Genomic DNA, 16,766 nt, shown 5'->3' with positions numbered 1-16,766 from the left:
TTAACATGGGAACATTCACCAGTAAAAGGGATGAAATGATCATTCCTCGTTTGCAGTGTGAAAGTAACACTACGAAGGTCAAGTTTACACCAACACATTAGGACAGGATACAATTTGTGTTAGATTTGACAAATTTAGTGTTAACATAACACTACTGGTTATATATAAAAATACAACACTGCCAGAGTCGTTTACTGTGTATAAATACTACATTATTACAATGCTATGTAACACCGTCAGTATTTCCCAAATCATAATAAATGTAAATAATTGTATTTACTCTATTGGTACTCCATTCAACTTGCTATGGACAGAGACTTGGGGTCTAGCGACACAAGATCTGAGTTAACAACAACAATTTTAAGGCTTTGCGGTAAGTTTAGTGAGGTAGAGGAACAGTTACACTTGCAGAAATGTCATTTTATTTCTTTGACTATCTACAGTACATACAGTTGTATTGTTAAGCCGTAAAGCTGCGGTCGGCAGGATGAATAGAAAAATAGTTCACTCAGTCTCATCATCAAGTTGTCAAAATAATACATTTTACTTCAAACATTTTTGGGACTCTCACCAGATGAGTGTGGACAGACATGTGCTTCATACATAAAATACTGTATGACCCCGAGGGAATGTCTCACCTCTGAAAAGCTCTGCTGATATTGATGTCTCTTTATTGCATCTATTGTCAAACAGTTTTTTTTAGGCAGCTTTGCAGTGGAGGGCAGTATACAGACAGCTTCTTGGTACAATAACTGAGCTGGGATTGGTCAATGTCTCCTCTTGTGGGCCAGATTTCCCAAAGGCTTGAAACAGAGGATAGATGAGCGGCAAACGACTACATCAGTTTTCAGATCAATCCATTTACATTACACTGCCTAACCCAGCTTTAAGGGCTGCAGGGGAAACAGTATGTAAAGGACAATGCTGAGCTTAAATTATCCTATATTTAAAAACAGATAAAAAAGAAAAAAAACTAAACCAACAATGCTTCTCTTTTCTCCTACAGTGTGGTGTGGCGTTCTTACTCAGTCTGTAGCACTGTGTAGTCCCAGGCCCACTGGTTCCTGCTCAAGATGTAAACCTTTAAAAACAGGTCACAAATATGACACATGTTACATTTTAAAATGGGGCCAGATCATTTCCCAAAACAGCTGGATATTGTGGTTTTTGGCAAATATGAACCATTTGCTGGGGACTATTATCAGCTGCATATTTGTAATCATTTAATGTTGTTTAGTATTTACAGCTGCAGGGAGGAGGTCAACACAGCCCTAATGTTTATCATAATGAAAGAACAAGAAACTTAGTAGATAACTTTGACAAAATGCATGATTCTGTGTATTTATAATAATAGATGATCAAATCATTGTTGGTTTAAGTTTTTTTTCTTCTTCATTGATGTATTGGCAATAGAAACATACTGAATATCAACAGACAAGAGTATCCACTATAATAAAGTACAAGTCTGCAGTTCTTCCATTTGTGCTTATAAAAAACATCAACTTGACACAGCAATCACTTAAAGTGATAATGGCAGATTACAATGCAACTGATCTGTTACAGTTGGATTCTATGTATTCAATAAATACATAATAATTGTATGGTCATATTGCTGAGAATTAAACCCTTATATATATATATATATATATATATATATATATATATACCTTCACTAACTCATGCAGCCTTTCAATACTAAGACATAGTAGAAATAAAGCTGCATTGTCACAATGAAAACTAAAGTGGAAGAACAGAGTTACTAAAAATCACATTATGACCTTAGCAAGACTTTGTTGGAAGTAAATGTTCTGGTAACAGATGTCAGAGGGGACCCTCAGGACCCTAGCCTGTCATCGCAGGGTAGACGTTTGGGGAACGGTTGGGGGCAGCTAGGTTAATCTAGGCTAGGCCAGTTGAGGGAGGGGTCACAGTTCACTGTGTATGCCCCGTTGCTTTAGCACTGGCTGACAGGCCACAGGAGTCTGAAAGTCCATGATGTACTGGCATTTGCTGGGCTCCTTCACCGATCGCAAGGCTGTCTCTGTTCCGCATGTCAGTGTGACCTAGAAAAGCACAAAGAAAGAAAAGTTGAGGTGGTGTGGGGAGAAGAGTGTTGTTAGGCTGCGTTAAGCGCCAAAGGCAGAGTGTGTGTGTGGGGGGAGTTTGACTGTCTTACCTCTTAAGACAGTACGTTTAGATGACCTAAAAAATAAATAAATAAATAAATGAATGAATGAATGAATGAATGAATGAATGAATGAATGAATAAAAATGATAGGGTGAGTCGGGAAACCTTGAAAAGCCTTGAAACTGCAACACTAATTCCGCACTTTTTAGACCCACTCGTAGGGGGGTGGGACCTCATTCCCAGAATGTAAACAGTGTCCGCCATCTTTGCTAACAGTTAAGCTAACAGGACCAAGTGGCACTGGTGGGCACGGGGGAAACTGAGGTTGGGAAGCACAATTTTTCAAAAATACTACAACCCATTCTAGTAAAACAAAGCTAAATGCAAATCGGTTAAGTATTCCTTTAAAAAAATTAATATTTTATAGTTCATGGATGTAGGGAGACTCACAACAACACTCGAAACGCTATGAACTAGTCACTAGTAAAACATAAACTCACCACTAATGAGCTGAAAAGGGGAAGATATCTTAGCATAGCTGACACACTTCTTTCAATAAATCTGTTCCCCACTACTGCTTGTATAGTGGGACAAGGGGAGTCGTCTAACTGAACAGCGTTGACTGTGCGCGCAAATGTACCGACTGATTCTCCATTCTCCTTCAAGAAGAATGTGAATCACTAAACGGCAGCATTATGTACAGACTCAGTCTTTACACAGTGCAGCTGTCATTTCGCACACATTCTGCTCTCTCCTCAAATAAAGTGAGCACACGATACAGTTTCATTACTACCTCTCCTGCCATCGGAGAGCACAAGAACCAACGTGTGGCTGTAACTGCGGGACATTATGGGACATCACTGTTGTTGACAGCACGTGTGAACAGGACAGAGGACGATGTGATTACCACTGTCATGTCATTTAATCTGAAACTTTGACACCCTCTGTAAGAGACTGGAGAGGAAAAAACAACTTATTTTACTTCTAGGGGGTTTCCATAGCAACCCCTCACATCATACTGCACCCAGTACAGACAATCCCTCTGGCGAACAAAAGCACCTAGTGAGGCAGAGAGATGGAAACTTGACAGGTATTACTGTGCTGAGTCTGGTACAAGTGGTGATTTGGTTTTGTCCCCTACTTTGATTAAAAATGGAGGCATTTCACGTGGTGAAACAAATCATTCACTTACAGTATGTTATGTTATGCATATAACCATTGTTGATTCAACTGTGACTTCTTATAAGTGACCAAGCCATATATCGAGCTTGTGGTGGACAAACGTTAGATTGATCAGATTTATTCTACATTCCGAGCAAATAAACTTTCTATATTTTGTTTTCAGTAGCATCTGGGAGAGCTTTGTCACCTTTAAGTAAATAATCCAGGTGATGTGATGTCATCTGGGTGGAGATGCATCATGGAAAATGTAGGATAAAGGTGTTAAGCACTAGATCTATACTAAAAAAAAAAAAAGTTTTCCCTTTTTAAAATTTGTATGACCAATTAACGCGTTTCTTGATCCGTCTTCAAATAAATAAGCACAAATAATGGTTCTACTTAACAAATTAAGACCCAGGATTTAGCCTGTGAATATACTTGCGTGTTTTTCCCCAACAAACATTAATTCAAACGCACTCATCTGCCACAGCTACAGCTAAACACACTGCTCACATGTAACAGCAACAGTCCAGCAGCTCGAATTCAATTAATAAATGAAACAGTTGAGTTCACTCTTCCCCGTGGACTTGAGATACACTGCACACTGCTTGAATTTGGATTACCTTGATATCCACCAGTGAAACAATACATCACTGGTCCCACTAGTCAAGTATAAAGAGAGGAGTGTGTTTTAGAGCAGAAAGAGACAGCACTACCCAAAGACGAGGTTCAGCATTTCAAATATAATGAGCGTTGACTTCTGACGAGACTTCATTTATGCCGACTGCACATAGTTAGAAGGTCGCATCAAAGGAATTCAGTTTAGTCTTTTCAGAGGGTGTCCTCTGGTTGGTATGAATACATTCACAGACGACATTCACTGGACTCTGATATGAAGAGAGGGGGCAGGGCAAAGAAAATTAGATGATTAAATGCACTACATTTTTAAGTGAGCAAATTCTAACGCAAAGATTATAAATGAAAGGCACAGACATGACTGAGGGAGGTGGCCAATCCTGAAGAAACAGAGAATGCAGCATTAAGCATAAAGATCACTGTGGACTGAAAAGCAAATCAGCTTACATCTTATGGCTTTGGACAAAACATCTTTCTTTAACTGACTGACACTGCCCACTGCTCAAGTGCACACGCACAGGATTTGATTGTGTAAAAAAAAAAAAAAAGAAAAGCAAACTGGGTAATAAAACCTCAAGTTTTATACAAGTTCTCATTCTGCTGTACACTGGTAATCTTTCTGTTGCAGTGTGTATTTGAAAACAGTTGACTGTGTTTTGTAGATTATCCAGAATTTCTAGGAAACGGTTTATGGTAAAAACAAGGTGCTGTATTTTATTACAGTAAGCACCTCATATTAATCTGTAAACTATATCATTTTGGCAGCACAAACTCTCAGAAGGAATCTCTCAAAAGCTGGTCCAAGCACACCACAAATGATCAAATTATCTTTGTTCTTCCTTTTGTAACCTCCGAGGAAACATTTATTTGGAACAGTTTTTTATCAGTGAAGAGAATTCAATTATTTTTTTATGTACCCCAATTGATGCAAACCTCATATATGACTGTTAGAAAAGTTACAGTCAGAATATTGTCCATTTCAGTAACACTGTCGGTTCAACAACAGCTGTTAGCTCAGAATAAAACCGAGCTACCACAAATGAAGCTCAACACTTCAAAGAATTCTCACAGTAGCTTTACATTTTGACATATTATAAGTGACTGGAATTAATTATGTGTGAAACTATTCTGTTAAATGATGATATGGAAATTATGCAAAATTATATTATGTATTTATCATGAGAACGCTTGTTTAAATACAAGCTTTCAAGTTTAAAACCCAACCTGCAAGGCTAGAGTTAAGTAGAAATAAAGAGTCAAAATGATAAACAATTATTCTAAAAACATTGTATATCTTCATTTACTGTAATCTAACATATTTTGACAGTGAAATTGAACTGCCTGTGAATCACTAGTGAATAAAAACCGGCTCAGAGGAAGGAAAACACAGGAAGATGACAACATAAATATAGAAGGCAATACACTTAATACACCATTTGCCATCACAGTAGAAAAACAATGAAAAAAGGAGCAGAACAAACAAAGGGAGAAATCTTTTAAAAATATGATGTAAAACAAGAAAAACTCTGCAGTTAAGAAGTGAATGACAATAGTTTGTGTTGCCCTGTAATTTGGCTTAGGGATTTGATGGTTCCTTATTTATTTATTTTTTTTTAGAAGAAATAAAACATTTAAAAACAAGGACTGGGATGCAAAAGCCACAACTGAAGTCAGCAGTTGTGGGGGGTTTTCTATAGTACGTCCCGTTTCTGATGCAGTGCTGCTGGTTGGTGTGCAGCGTTACTAGGAAGAAGCACTGCTTGAAGTGGGGCCGGTACTGTCCAGTACACAGTGGACAGTACACACTTCTTAAGATTATCAATATGCATATCGGCACTTCTCACAAGATTTCAATGTGGTAATTTGGATTTCCAGGGTCAAATCAGCCGTTCCTGAATTTGAAGAGCACCGATGTAGAAAAAAGTAACCGGTCAGTGGAGCTATAGTCGTTCCTCTTGTTTTTGTATTGTTCATCTTGCACATTTCTTTGCAGAACATATTTAATACTCGGATTTCCTTTGCTTATTTAAAATGTTTCTTCTCCGTCTACCTTGTTGTGATTTTTGCCTGCTGTAACGATGCAAGTTTCCCCATATGGGACGAATAAAGGAACATCTTGTCTTATTTTATGGTATTGAAAAGAATTGAAATTTTTACGAGTAGTTTATGCTTTCAGTTTTATTGAACTAAATGCACAAGTAGTATGAAGTACCACAACTTTTATTAGTAGTTTATGGTTTCAATTTTATTGGACAAACTTCATGCATAAGTAGTATAAAGTACTTTTATTGTGTACTGCCGGTATTTTGGAAGACCAAAACTGCTTCTTGGTCTTCCATTCAGCCCGTTACTCTGCTTTCTAATAGTACAGCTGCACACCAGCCAGCAGCAGCACTGCCCCCGATATACTGTCGAAAACCCCCCCCATAAGTGCTGACCTCCGTTGTGGCTTTTGCATTCATCTTGAGTCTTCAGGGCCACCGTACAGGATGAATTTAAGTCAAAGCAGAATTCTTAGCACATCACCACATTAAGAGTCTCTCTTCATTTTGTTCCCTCATTGGTTTATTCTGCGCTCTCTCTGCTCTCTCACATGTTGTGTGTGAGTGTGTTTATATACGTTTTTGTGTCACACACATGTAGTACTTACTGTGGCACTGCGTGATCCTCCTTGCCAGCAGGGCTCTCCATTTTCATACACCATCTGACTGTAATGGTTCTTCGGTGCTCCTGCCCACATCCCCCACATCCTGAAATTTAAGAGAAAACAAAATGTATACTCTTTTCTTGACAAAATGACAAATTGCTTGCGAAAGCAGAGTTTCTGTCTTTTTTTTGTAAGGCTAAAGGAAAAATTTGTAATTTCTTCGATAAACAATTGGGACAATTTGAGCCGAGAAACATATCATTTTTATAAACACCACTGGGCAGGTTTTTTACGAGAAGCGCTCTCTTCCAGGAAAAAATAAAAAAGTTGGCAAGATGGCCAGTTTGGCACTTCCCTCTTTTGGTTTGTGGCCTTCTTCTCTTCAACAATGGAGGGGAAATATTAATTACAGTTTTTTGAGTTAAAGCAGCAACACACAAGGGACCAGGAAGAGAAAAAACAATGCCAGTAAAGCCCATCTTACAAGGGCTTCCTCTGCCCAGTGCAAGCTCATTACGTGCTCACAGAATCTTTCAAAGGGAATAAGGACAATCAAAGCAGTGCCAGTGGAAGCTGTCCAGCACAGTACTGACAGATGTCATCTGATTAGACTTTCAGCAGCATAATTTCCTCTGATCTTTTGTTGACCTTGAGCAGCCTCTTCGAGGTGGTGTACGCAGTTATGCTGCTAGAAAGTGCGGATTTTTGTAAAACATTGTAATCCCGTTGGAGAAAAATGTTTTGCTCTGATCTCCACTCTTCACTGGTTTGCAATCGGTCTGTCATGGCAAATACACAGTAGCACTGGATAAAACATTGAAATCAATCTTTTAATTTTAGAAACATGCAAAGTAAATCTAAAAACAAACCTGACAAAATGTCAAGGCCCCTTTCTTTTTTTTAAATGAATGGCTAGTCAAGTATATGCTTATCATTCTGGATCAAGATCAACTAAAGGTTATGAATTCAACTTAACTTTTAATATGCCCAAGTGCTTTTCTATCCACCGCACAAGCACAACACTTGATCAATGTCCTTGAATTGACATTTCCAAAAAGGATTAAAGTGGTAAGATCTCATCTTGCCTTTAAGCACTACATTTACATTGGTCTCAGGACGGCAGATTAAAAAGTAGCCTTTCTGGCTGACCTACATGTTGTCAGAAACAACAATGAAGATGCACTGTCCCCGACAAACAAAACAATACATTGATTCATTCATTCTTACTGCTTGTGTTCATTTGCCTGACTTCGTGTCACACACTTGATTTTGGTGTTGATTCAGAATGTCCAGTTTTAGGATTAAAATAAATAAATAAATAAAAATGATCATCCTTGTGAGATAGAAAAGCGTTTTTATACTGTAAGAAACTATGCAGCCTTGGCGGAGATTTGTGCTCTTGTGCTTTCTCTACATAAATATCTTTACTAGTCATGTTGAGATTCAATTCTCGTGATGAGGTTTGTGCATTAGGATGTTGCTTAACAACAAACCAGTTAGGCCATATTAATGAAGCACTATCACAATAGATAAAACATAGAAAAATGCAAGACTGTGAAAAAAAACCAACAATATTCTACTTGGTTGTGTTCTGTTAATATCAATAGCAATGTCCTTTGTTTGAAGGCATTTTTTTTTTCCTCGTTTGACCTTGAATAAGACAAACATGGAGATCTCTTGGATTTTAAAAAGTACTTTTATTGACACAGTCAGGTCCCCCAGTGTGGCTTTTCAGCTGTTCATGATGTGCACAGCTTATTTAAGATACCTAAATGGGTCACTCAGAGGTGAATTGCTCACACAAGTGGAAGCCGGCTGGGCCTGAGCGTCTTGCTTTTTTCCCTTCCTGCCCGTTTGATTGGGTTTTAGCACTCTGTTAGCACCAGGAGGCCCTCAAATGGATTGCTGTCAGGGCCAGCAGAGATGGTAAGCAGAGACGTGACAGTGCTTTGGCTGTTGCTACTACTTGACCAGCAAACCCTTGCACATCACCTCATACGTTGCAAACCCCATCACCAGATACACCTCATTCCCACACCTCACCTTCGTTCACGTCCTTCTTTAATCTCTATTCAGCCCTCCTGAGCCCCAGGGGGCAGCGTAGGCCCTGTCAATTAGGCTTGAGTTATCACTGAGATGTGGCCAAGACACTCCAGTCATTTGGACACACAGGAATCACAAGATGGAATCTTATTGACAGATCATTCCATGCCATAATACTTTCGTGCACTAGGTATTGGCAGCTCATTTTCTACAGCCATTCTACGCTTATTACCACAACAGATAGGTATTTACACCTACACATTGGACATTATTACTTAATGTTGCAGCATTAACAGAACTATATGGTATTCTGACTCTGTGACAGACGATCATTGTATGTGCAAAAATAGACCCCCCTTGACTCAATGACAACTTCATTTTCTCATCCAATGTATCATTGTTTGGCTTTAAGCTGCAGCCATGATACACATGATGCTCACTTGCAGCAGCAGGGCCAGTCTCCTTATATTATCTGGGTTAATGTATATATATTTTGCAGCACCTGTTTTCTGCAGCCAAGCTGGAAACATAGCTCGCTTGCCCAAGCTCACACCCAACATTACTATTTAGTACGCTGATTTCCAAGGGTAGAGGAAGGACATCAGACACATTTCTGTTTTTAAATTCAGTGAAAGAATGAAAGTGATTAAAATATGTAAAAAGATTATCACGAGCAGGGGAGAGTAAATCCCATCTTAGCTTTTGTGGAAATACATTTCTGACCACATGGAGACAGATCAGAAAGAGATTTCCTTTTAATTATTTATGGCAGAAGATATTAAACATGTGCTACTTTAAGACTTACAAAGTTGAGAATTGTATTTACATATATCTGAGTTATGACTCATTCTTTGTCTGGCCTTCCGCTAATGCCATGAAATGCACTTTGCAGCACAGATAAACCTGTAACAGCAGCATATCTTACCAGCTAAACCTATTATCCGTGCATTTACTTTGCATTGTGAATGAGATAGTGGACCTAGGCGATCTAAGCCTCTGACTGCGCACATTAAGGAGTCAATTTCATTTAATTTCCTCTCTGAACTTGCAAAGGTGTGATACAGATGGAAGTGTGATTTAATTACATCAAGTACCAACAAAAATGCCATTAAAATGCAGTTTTAGGTGCTTGAGACCTTTGTTGTTCTGTGAAGAACAACGGGGTCAAAACTGTTATGGAAAATGGTCTCAGAATATTGTTTTTAATGTGTTTTTGTAAACTAATCCTCATTAGGAATAATTAGTGTTAAAAAAGCTGATTAACTTCCTTTTCTTCGTGTGATAATGGCTTTAGCCGATATAAGCTCCTCTTATTTCTTTAAAAGGATGTGGTCGCCAGTGATTCTGTTTTAAACTTCACCGCAGCGCTAATCCTTATGCCTTGAGTGATAAATCCTGAAGATCCGCCCCTAATCTTGCCCAACGCTGAGTGGAGAATTATCCCCTCTGATATAGTCACAAATCAACCTTTCATAAGTAATTATCATTTAGACAACTCCTCGCTGGTGCTAAAACATCCTGCATGTACTGAGGGGGGAGAGATCTGGGCCAAAAAATTTGAATTTGTGCGTATGCGATGCATGTCTCTGTGTGTCTCTGTGATAAATGTACAGAAAATGCTAACATACACATGTACCGTATGTATAGGACGTATTACAAGTAAAGAAGCTCTAAAACATTATTATTTTATAAATTACGGACAATTACTTTCAAATCATACTTTCAATTTTTGAGTCATAGGCAAGTGGAGAAATAAAAAAGGTGCACTAGTATTGAAACATAAAATGATACATAGGCCCTAAAGGCAAAAGGGGTGTAAGAAAATATTTATTATGCACTAAAATATCACAACATTTCATGGTATGGTACTGTATTGATTGTTTGAAAGCACTGTGTATCCATGTCAATATTATTGTAAACAGTTTTCAGACAGTGGTTTTGTGTTGTACTAAAGGCTCCAACCTCTATTTGACAGTAGGATTTGGGCCAATTCACTCTCTCACTCACTTTTACTATGAGAGTTTTTCTTGAAACCAAATATTTTTTTGGGAGAAATAGTTTGTAGAATCCCAGTTTATCGTATCGCCACTGCTTGCTGCATCGCGATGTGTATCATATTGCCAAATTCTTGTCGATGCACAGCCTTAACAGGCAGCTCATCTCACTCCCTTGTTAATAAACACCATCAGCATTAAGCAAAGTCACTCACACACACACACACACACACACCCATTTGCAGCAACTGTCAAAGATTGGATAAGCCAGCACATGATTAGATTACATGTAAATACTTCTCTACCCATCAGCCTCTGAATCCTAACCTTGTGCATTACTAATGACATACGGTACCTGTGTTAAGATGGTATAACGTCTGTACTTATTACTGTCACCTTCCCACCGTAGAATCCACTCATTAGCTGCCACTGCAAAGAATTATAGCTCACAGCTAGGCTTTTTCACTGCTTTAACAAGGGGTCTGGAGCAGCAAGTTAGTCCCCTCACTATGCTGTTAACGTGCTAATCATTTACACCATGAGGCACGGCGCTGCACTGGCAGGTAGAGAGAGAGAGAGAGAGCAATTTGGAAGACCCTGCTTAATTTGGATTCTGTGAAGCAGCGCTGCACACACAGACAGACACAGAGAAGAGGGCCCCATTCTCATAGCCAAGAAGGAGTAAGCATTGCTAACCTCTGCCACTCAAGTAAGGTCACCAATCAGAGAACGGCATTCTGAGATGAGCCCAGGCACTGTCATTACCGTGCCAGCCACTGATGCTCCTACCACCCATTGTGCCCAGCGCCTTAATAAATAATTCATACGTGTTGGAACACGTGAAGGGCACAGGCTCAGACTTTGCTTTCACAAAAAAATGGCTTTTATCCTGTTTTATTCATTTCATGTATTTCTAGGGGTTGTGGGAAAAGGTTAAAAAGCATATGTTTATGTATGTTTAAAGTAGGAAATGTTTTTACATTAAACTGTCTGTACCAGTGATGAGATCGGCTTTACAATGAAGGTCGAATGTGTTCATGAACAAAACAAAAATAAATCTGCCATGGTGTTAAACTCGGGCCATGCCTCTGATGCTGCTGGCAAAAATGGCTTTTCAAAAAGAAAAAAAAAAAAAGCTCAAGAACAACAAGAATCAGATTGGATGTCTCAAGATGTCTCTCCTCCTGATAATCCAACAGCAACAACATAATCTGGGAAACAAATGGCACCAGTACCAGCAGAGCCCAGAGCTCCCACTGTACAGCACAAATGTCAAGCCGACTTTCTGCATATGGATTGACATGCCTCGGGGAAGACTGGAACATGTGCACGGCGAGTGTGACTGGAAAAGGTCGAGAATCCAAGATACAGTACATAATATCAATAAATCTTTTGCACGTCAACTGCCGGAATGACAGTAAAATTATGGCTTTTGTTTTGTAGGCCAGTTTTCTTTAATCCAGCACATGAACCTGAATGATTACTCCAACACTTTGAGTATAACCTACACGGTGCTGCATTAGCACAGAGACGATTTTTATGTGCAGTTATAAAATAAATTCAGGGTGCATATTTTATCAACATCTCCTGACACATATGAATCAAGGCTGATGTCAAACCCAAATCAGTATTCCGTTAACAGCTCACTTGTGCCTCATTAATGAGTGGGCTAGATGTTGCCATGGTAACCCAACAGAAAGGCCATCGGGGGTTCACAGTGTCAACTCCTCCCACCCTCCACTGCCTACTATTTTAACCCTCTCCTCCGACACACAAGTTTGTCACAAAGTGTGGGGACATAAATATACATAAATAGACATGGCGTGTTCTATATTAGTGTGTTACATGACATCCTGACTGACTGTCAGTAGCTGCAGTGGTAAACCATGGCCTGCTCTTCTTGAGTGCTGGGCATTAAGCGTCTGCAATGTTCCCAGGTAAAGAGGGCCCCTCTCTTTGCTAATGACACTCCAGCGAATGACCTTGACAGCTTGAAAATGAGCCCATTAAGTAGAACACTTAAATGTATAATTATGCACTTGTTCCGGTGGAACTGGTGTTACTTCGTGGGTTAAATCATTACAGCTCAGATAAGGTGGAAAAACATAATAATAAAATATATCAATTTAAAAATGCCTATCAAAACAATTAAGGGCCTCGACCGGCTTTGATATGAACAGATGAAAGGAAGCATCACTCAACGCTTTCAGCAAAGCAGTGGAGGGTAAAGCAAAAAGCAGCCATTAGTCTTTTTACAAAAAAAAAAAAAATTGGGTGCTTGTTATCATTGTGACAGTTTAATGAAAAATTTAATCACGAGAGCAAGATAATCTAGACTATTTATGAAGAACTGGAGCACTATGTTTAACTTTTATGGGCTGCTTGTACAATGAAAATGTACATAAATAATAAAACCTAAAACATCTATAGAAAAGAAAAAGATGGTGCTGTCACGAATACATTGCAAGTATAATACTGGGTAGAGACATCTCCACACATTCACTGCAATTCTTCATTATTTATTCGAGCACCAAGTAGCTGCAACTAAGGCAGCCACTACTCTTTCTGGGATCAACACAATAACATCTGTAATGTGTAACACAAAGAAAAAAAACATAATGGAGCATTTTCAAACAAAGGGCTTTTTTAAAAAAAAGAAAACTTGCATGGGCAAAATAAATTTGCTTTAATCTGAATGACATGAAATGGGGCGGTGGCAACTAGTGTAGTTAGCTAGTTCAGTGTCATAACCATTAAAAGTATAGTGTACAGTCAGTGAAATGAAAATTCATCTCATCCCTCTAATCATGAAAAGAAATTAAATAGTCAATAAAGTAATCGATAAATAAATCCAAAGGAAATAGTAGCATTATGTGCGAGCGTAGTGTAGAAGTAGTGGTTTTTCAAATAACCCGTCAAACACTATGACATCAACTTTAGTAAGACAAGACCATGTTATACAGCACGTAACATGTCAAACCTTGAAGCAGATGGAGTACAGCAGTACAGGACCACATCAGGTGCAATGCCTATTTCTTAAGGTGCCTAATAAAGTGGCTGTTGGAAACTGCCTAGAAGATTTACTTAGTGGATTTTAGCCTGCGACTGCCCACCCCTAAGTCAGGCTATTCTGTCAAGAGGTGTTGAACTGTGTTATTTCCTGATTCAATCTCGGGTCGATTTTCAGTTTCTTTGTGCTCATTTGTAACCTGCTTGAGTCTGAGCAGTTTCACAGTAATAATCTTACAGCTCCCTTGTGATCGCTGTGCAATAAAATGGCCACCAATCGAGATAATTAGCTACAGTAATTTTCTCCTGTTTATACATGCGCAGCCAGTGCAAAAAAACTGCAAGTGAGCAGTAATTAATCTTAGAAGGAGAAGGGACATAATATATTTTCCATCATTCCTTTTTATGCCTTTTAAAGATTTAAGTTAAGCCTAATGACAAATTGACCGTCACTGATCATGTATACATATTTTTTATTTTACTGTGTCCACAGAGCAGAGTCTCCATGCTTGCTAATTAATTTGCACAGCTGGATCAGTTGAGCTGAGGCCCCTGAAAGGAGTTTGACAGCCTGGAGGCACCCACAGCTTTGAACCACTTTCTCTCAGTAACTGATGATTTTTAGATTATTTGTGGTTTTAGCAATGTTATAATGCCCCATAGAGTATAATTATTTCTTCATCACCTTACTGGAACACATCCAGAAAATATGGGAAACACGTATGCAGTTTTAAAACATTTGTTTTAGGGGAAAAAAAAACTGCTTCTACAGGTGAAAGTGTCAAAACCTGTGTTTGTCCTACTATTTCATGTCGATCTGTTGCGAAAGGTTTATTCATACACATGTATGAGTTAAACTCATTTACAGACCAACATTCAATCACATCATTCTAATCCAAATGCCAAGCCAAAGATCATAGAATAGAACAAAGCTGTTGGTGCCCTAAGACTTGTTTACAGTACTATGTATCTGGGGATCTTTTATTTAGAGCTATGCGTGAACTGCATAGTGAAAACACAGTATAGGGTCACCAGCCTGGCAGCCTGTGAGGGAAAGTGTTGTTATGCTACATCTGTACAAGGCTTAAAAAAAATAAAAAGAGTCAGATCTGTAAAAAGCTTACGTATGTCTACAGTAAAACACTGCAAACAGCCAACCTATTTGTATTTTTCACAGTGGCCAGAACATCCCACTCTCTCTGGGGTTGCTCTTTACTGTCATTTTTTTTTTCAACTGCCTGGCTCCATCGCAGTGGGCATATGCAGTCATTCACTGTGGTTTCAATGTTGCTAGGCTACCTTGCTTCTCCACTGTTTGCCGTTTGAAAATCTACTGTTCAATAAAGCAGTTCTAGGGAGACCTGTGGGTTTGAATACTGAGTAATATGAACCTGCAGGAGTAACTGACAACACTAATTAGCTTTTTGTTTCTTTTAAGTTTGTCAACACCTTTTTTCTCCTTTCTTTCCCGCTCCACTAAGTTTGTGTCTTCTTCTACAACCAATGTATTTCCTTCTATCAGAGGATCCATACATTGAACAAGTAATAACCTACATTTTCATCTTCTTTTTTCAAAGTGTACAGTCATAACCAGAGTGTTGACAATCTTTCCTTTGTAGCCTTCCCACTGTTTTTTAACAGTCTGTATATTTGTGTCTGCCCAGCAGTGAGGTATTATTATTTCTGTTTTGTCTATCTCATTTCCAGCCTTGGATGCTGGGCGTATTCCAAGTTTGGGCCGTCAAACACAGCGTGTTTCCAAGGTTGAAGGGTGACCAAGCAAGCTGCCTACCGGGCTGTGTGCAATTTCAGCACTGCCTTTTACTCTCTCCTAGTGCGCCCTCGATGATGATGAGTGCAGAGCAGTTTGACCTCAGCACAATAGAAGGCCGAGCTCCTTGAACTTTGCAGGACGACACGCGTCGACCCCCGTGACCCCAACTGCGTTGCCACCTGATTTCCCACGAGTCCCTAAACAAAACACATTGGATGACCCTTCAACTGATCCCTTCCTCCTCCACAGCTGAATCACTCCCACTCTCTTTTGTCTGGAGGAAGATGCATCATAGTAAAATAGTTGTCATTGTTTTCTAATTTTTGTTTTGTCCAATCACATGTCTATATTCTAGATGTTTCTCTTTGTCTACTTAATCTCGGCACCTTTTTTTGTCCCAAGTGAAAAATTAAGTGTAAATGAAATATTTATTTATATTTCAGTGACATTCTGTGTCTCTTATATCTTTACAGCTGGAACCATTCCCATGTGTTTATCCTAAAACTAACTCTTAAAGCCACATGAATATTTCAAATGCACTTCTGCTCATGAGGAAAGGTTATTATGGCCAGGCTCTGTTGTGAGGGCATACTTTAAAGCTTTTTTTGTTTTTGTGGAAATGTTTTGAATAATAAGCTAATTACTTAATGCTGACAATGTACTTCCTGGAGACTTTTAAAAACTTAAATGGATCACAGTGATAGTGAGCTGGACTGCTGCTGCTGCTGCTGCTGCTGCATGTATTTAAGCCATTAGACTCATTTGAGAGAAATTAAAATAAGATGTTACTGTATATTTGGTTATTTGCTAACTGGATTCAACAGCTCCAGGCACATTCTGTTATGTATTTGATCGTCCCCTTCAATGACAATCTGTTCTCTTGTTTCTAGTCAGATGCAGACTTTCTGTTTCTGCCCATGGAGAGACTGAAAGTACATTTTGCTTTGTTGTGTGCACTGTCATCATTTTTGCAGTGGTGATATAATGTCACTGCATTCACTTATTTTCCTGTGGTCTGTGGTCCATTATGGTGTTACTGCTTCAGCAATAACAACATTCAAGTTTAATGTTGCTTTAGATTAAGGCTTAAATTTTCTCTGCCTGGACTTGAGACCAAAATCAAAACACCCAACTCTTTCAATCAGCTGGAACCTGTATGAGACAACATCAATACCACACATGAATGGTTGTAAAGAGCTGCAGGGATCTAACTGCTTTAAAGGTCCAGTATGTAAAATGTATAGTATCATAGTTGAAATTGTGTTCATTTGGCAGAAATTGTGGCTAAAATAGTTATATAATAAATTCAGATAAGTATACAGACATCTAACCGTATGAATTGTTGTTGTTCCATTAACCCAGAATGAGCAGTTC

At 38.8% G+C, this 16,766-nt stretch overlaps 1 protein-coding gene across 1 annotated transcript in view; it reads right to left on the bottom strand.

Moving 5' to 3' along the window:
* Positions 1-399: 399 nt before the first annotated feature.
* LOC131455812 (glucosidase 2 subunit beta-like) overlaps positions 400-16,766 on the bottom strand; it is a 115,555-nt gene continuing 99,188 nt past the window's right edge. Inside the window, exons 14-15 of the mRNA XM_058623618.1 lie at positions 6,576-6,675; positions 400-2,063 (exon numbers count right to left, since the gene is read on the bottom strand). Coding sequence (XP_058479601.1) covers positions 1,926-2,063; positions 6,576-6,675 — 238 coding nt within the window. The 3' untranslated portion in view covers positions 400-1,925. The remainder of the gene's footprint in view (positions 2,064-6,575; positions 6,676-16,766) is intronic.

The sequence above is a fragment of the Solea solea genome, chromosome 3 (assembly GCF_958295425.1).
Source record: "Solea solea chromosome 3, fSolSol10.1, whole genome shotgun sequence".
NCBI classification, from domain to species: Eukaryota; Metazoa; Chordata; class Actinopteri; order Pleuronectiformes; family Soleidae; genus Solea; species Solea solea.
The sequence above is the reverse complement of the archived record's forward strand: the minus strand, read 5'-3'. Positions and strand labels throughout refer to the sequence as shown.